We start from the raw sequence: 4,867 nt of genomic DNA, 5'->3' as shown, positions 1-4,867 counted from the left end.
GAGAGAGAGAGAGAGCGAAGGAGAGAGACATAAGAAGAATACAAGAAGAGACTAAAGAAAAAAAGGCGAATGTTCTTGTTCAACGACCGTGTCGTCTGGTGCGCGAAACTCCTCCGCTCACACTTAAGTTTATCCTCCCTCACAAACTTTTATCACGACCCTACAGCAGCAGATAGATCAAGCCGATTCGTCGTCCAGGTCGTACCTGATCGATGATCATCCTCGAGATCACTCCTCGGGATGTGAACGAACAACCGCTCTGCGTGATGCCTCAGAGATGTCTGAGGTGCCGAGCAGAGCGTGCGTCTCGTAACGGGTTCAGGAAACTCGATGCTCTCCAAAGCGTAGCACGCAGCATGCGGCTTTCCGCTGTTGACGATTGGCTGTTTCCACCAGACACGTGGAGCCGGTTGGCCAGGTAAAAGAACTCGGATTCTCAGCTGCTCGGCGAGCAGAACCGTGCCGAGGCGAGGAATGTTTCAAGAGGAAGCGACAGGAGGATTGTGACGCCGTTAAGAGGTTGTACGCAGCGTACGATTGACTTTGACATGATCTCGATCTTGATCAGCCTTTAACTAGCGACATCCGTCTGGGCAAGTGGCCTTGGTAGTTTCGCTCCAGGAGCTTGATTAATTTTTTTAAATATTGTAAATAATATAGTTTTTTTAAGATCTAATTTACCAAGCATAAGTCGACGAGTTAAAATAATTGTTTATTCGCAGATAATCGCTGATTGTTCCGTTTTAAATCCTTTCCGCTGTTTACCATGCTAGCAGTAAAATTAATCACAAAAATGGCCATTATCTTTCCTTAAATCTACACCGTATTTACGGATAATGAAGGTAGAAACCAAAGAAGTAAATCGCTGAAGATATAATTATCAAGCTCAGCAAACTGCTCCATACGGAATACAGAATGTATGAGTTTAAGAGATCGTTACCAATTAAGGACTAAAAGCGTCTCGAGTTTTCGAAGAATTAAATATCCCACGTATTTCAATTCGGTCGAGTATACGAATACTGAATCATTGTTACAAGCAGTGTTTCGCGATTTGATACGAAATTCATGGCGATAAGCCGGCTTCCGTTGTGACTGCGGAGCTTGCATTTGCATGAGATTTGTGGTGTGAGCGATCGTCACGCGCTGTTGACCGTAGAAGAGTGTACCTTCAAGGGTATCGAAGAGATAAAGGCAAATAATACACATTTACGATTTGCGAGTAATGAATTGTTGCGGAAGGCACGTCGAATATAATATCTAGGTTGCGATTACGTATAGAAGTACTATACGTGAAAATCGACATAAGAAAGAGGAAAATCAATTATTCGGACATATCTATTTGCGATAAATATGTGATGAAGGCCTTAAAATTAATCAAATAAATCGACAAGGTTGATGCTATTCTCTTAGCGATTTGCGATGCTAAATAGTAAAAGGAACATAAATTTATTAAACTTAGCGCATCGATATCGCGGATTATGCGAATATCCGCGGGCATTCGCGAGAATCCCTTACCTGGAAGCTGTCCGATTGTCGAAAAAAGAATAAACGAGATTAATCGTCCTAACGTGTAAAAATATGCGTAGGAGTTACGTAGAGCGATGGCGCAATTAGTCTTGCAGAAATTGCTAGGAGGATCGGATTCACAATGCGCTCGCAGGAATTATCCGATGCAAGCAATAACCTGAACGCTGTTAAGTTATGGCGCTAGTATTTCTCTTGCGCAACGTGCGGAATATGAGTACCCGAGACGCGTTCTACGCCGAACGTTTGCAGCTTTACGTCACAAGCGCGAAGCAACCCTATCGATATCAAGGCACATAAATTATACAGAGTGTACAAAAATCATTCAGCATTTATATAATAAATAATATACATCATATTATCTACCATATAAATGCTAAATGATTTTTTTTATCATCCTATATAATCTGAATTACGGTTAAAGTCAAAAACATTACGACGTTCAGAAGTATAGCGTTTGATTTGAGTGATAATTTTAATGATAAGCAATACCACACAAAAAACGATTAATTTTTAAAAGGTGCAATGATCTCGCTCGTGATGTTGATAAAAATGGAGCAAATCAGGCATTATTTCGTTGAATCGTAAGAACTATTACTCCTACCTGTACAAACAAATGCGGTGGCTCGAAGGAAAGTGTTCGTGCTCTCATTCGAGGCTGTGAATTTTCTCAACGTTTTGTATTCACGAGAAATATTACACGACGTACACGTCATCGTCACAATGTTATGATAATGACATATTAACTAATTTTACTGTGAAAATAGTCGCGAGTGCGAAGTTTCGATTTATGCAAATGTAAACGAGAGATCATTCATAAGATATAAAAAAAACTTTAGAAAACAAAAGGACCGATATTTCATATAAGTCACTTCTTATTACATATTTAAAACCTTCTTTAGTGTACATATAATCTTAAAATATATATTATAAGCTAAACACAGGATGGTATTAATAATTAATAATTTGTTCTTATTTTAAGACCGTCTTAAATAATATCTTAAGATGTTAATACGGTTCTCTGATTGATTTAACTTAAAACCGTATTTAAGTCTTAAATATAAGAATCGACTAAAAATACCGCAGTCAGTATTAACATCTTTGTTAAAACAACTTTGAAATACAAACGGAATACCGATCAAAATATAACATTTTCGTGGATGTCATTAAAATTCTTGTGTGATTAATCAGAGTTAAATCTTAAAAACCATTTTAAAGCCGTTATTAAAAATTTGCGTTAATCAAATATTGGCAACAAATCAATTCATTATACGCAATATTACACCTTGTATTCTTACACCACGATTCTATCGACATTTTTGCGTCATTCCTTCGAGCCGCTCCTTCGTCGCTCGAGCGGGCGTCGAGTTAATTCACGAAAAAAGCACACTTACGTCGCAGGCGTTAGAAACATCGCTCGTCTCCGTCTCGTCCGGTGTGGCTAGAGGCGCACGGGGGGACGAGGGTGCAAGGTAATCGTCTTGCTTCCCTTCATTATCGTCCCTCGTCGCGTCGTTAACCGCGTCACGTTCCGTCGCGGTTGGCGCATCCTTCTGTAGTTCTTCGGCATCTGCCGATTTTGTGGCCTCTTCGACTGTGGTCCACGAGTCGAGATTCCCGATCTGCTCGGCGACGAGTTGTCTCGTCTCCGAAAAGATCGTCACGCTCGTGTCAGACACTACAATCTCGGTTTTTTCGATGAAAGTCGAGTCTGACGCCGAGAACTCGCTCGAGGATTCGTCTATCAGATTTTGCATATCTTCCGCAACGAGACACTCTGGCGATTCGTTTTCCAGAATCGATCCCGATGTTGCCTGAGATTCGGCGATCTCTGAGGATATCACAATTTGCGGTGGTTCCTGATCGATCTCTTCATTTAGCACACGACGTTCTATATCGAGGAATTCCTGCGTACTGGCCATCTCTGCGGACATCTCGGACTGGCAGACGTCGTCGGAGAAATGAGAATCTTTCAGTTTCAAATCGACTTCTTCGATCGTTTCGGAGAGTGACGATTTATCCTGACGGATCGGCGATGTGGGAATCTTCTTTTCCTCCTCGACAGAATTGTTTGCACAGGAATCATTAAGTGTATCGATATGTTCATTCGTGGAAGACTTTTTATTCATCCAAGAGAATTTCATTTCTTCAAGGTTTTGATTCAATGGATAGAGCTCCTCTTCACAATTATAGAACCGACCGGCCTGCAGACCATGAAAGGCAGGCGTATGGTCAGTCCATATGTTCGGAATATCTACGTTCTTTCTTTCCTGTTCAACATCGGTGTGAAGGAGATCTACGTCATCGAGTATCTTCGGCACTAATTCTTCCTCTCGTTGGTATTTATCCACGGGAAAACTCGCAGAAATTGGGAAAGACTGGGAGTTCGATTCATCTACGAAATCATTTGTGACATTGCCAGAATCTGCATCATCCGTGGGAGGAACAGCTTCCTTGATAATCGCCTGACACTCCTCACTATTACTGCTAACATCGATAGCTTCGTCGCGGTTTGACTCTTGATCACCTTCGTTCGTTTTCTGAATAATTATCGGCGCAACATCAGCTTCCGATTGCTCGACAAACGCTTGATCTTCTTCTTCATCATCGAAACGTCCTGGTTCTGGTTTTACAACTTCAATATTGACGTGTGGGGACACATGACCATTCCGATGACCATATGGTTCCTCAACTAAAGAATAATGCCCGCTCTCGGCAGCTATGAACTCCGCATTAACATCAACGGGATCCTGTCGACAATCCAGAACGATTTTCTTGATTGTCTCCGGTTGAGAGATGACATTTTCGGTTTCTTCGATAACGGCATCATCGTCGTCTTTACTCGAGCAGATCCTCAGGGCCAGTTCACTCTCTATCAGCTCTTGCAGACTCTTGTCGTCGTTCTCAAGCTCGTTGCGTGTATTGTTTGTGAGTACGAGATCGTCATCGTCGCACAATGAAATTAGTTGAGTGTTACTCGTGGTTAGATCATCCAAATCAATCAAACCGTTGTTAGATTGAACACCGCACACCTCGTTCTTCTTGCTACTTACTACATTGATCGACTTCTTTGTTGCCACCTCCGCCATTGTGGTTCCTCGTGTGATCACACCGTGGACACCTGGAAAAAGTTTCGATTATTTTAAATTATCAAGAAGATTAAGATAATTTAAAGACGTATAATGTAAAATGCACTTCTTGAAAAACATTAATGCGATAATCCTATTAAATTCTCTTTTATATATATTTCTTCAATATCTTAATCTTATCTTAATCTTATCTTTTATAAAAAATATATTAGAATAATAAAAAATAAGCTCTCTCTCCTTCTCTCTCTCTCTCT

The 4,867-nt window shown here is 40.9% G+C and overlaps 1 protein-coding gene across 1 annotated transcript in view; it reads right to left on the bottom strand.

Annotated features, from left to right (window-relative positions):
* Positions 1-4,613, bottom strand: part of LOC105617163 — a 37,072-nt gene extending 32,459 nt beyond the window's left edge. The window contains exon 1 of the mRNA XM_012198765.1: positions 4,578-4,613. Within this exon, the coding sequence (XP_012054155.1) occupies positions 4,578-4,613 (36 nt within the window). The remainder of the gene's footprint in view (positions 1-4,577) is intronic.
* Between the last annotated feature and the right edge of the window lie 254 nt (positions 4,614-4,867).

This window comes from Atta cephalotes (genome assembly GCF_000143395.1).
Source record: "Atta cephalotes unplaced genomic scaffold scaffold00001, whole genome shotgun sequence".
In the NCBI taxonomy this organism is placed as follows: domain Eukaryota; kingdom Metazoa; phylum Arthropoda; class Insecta; order Hymenoptera; family Formicidae; genus Atta; species Atta cephalotes.
Note: the sequence above shows the minus strand (reverse complement) of the source record. Positions and strands in the feature narration are given on the sequence as shown.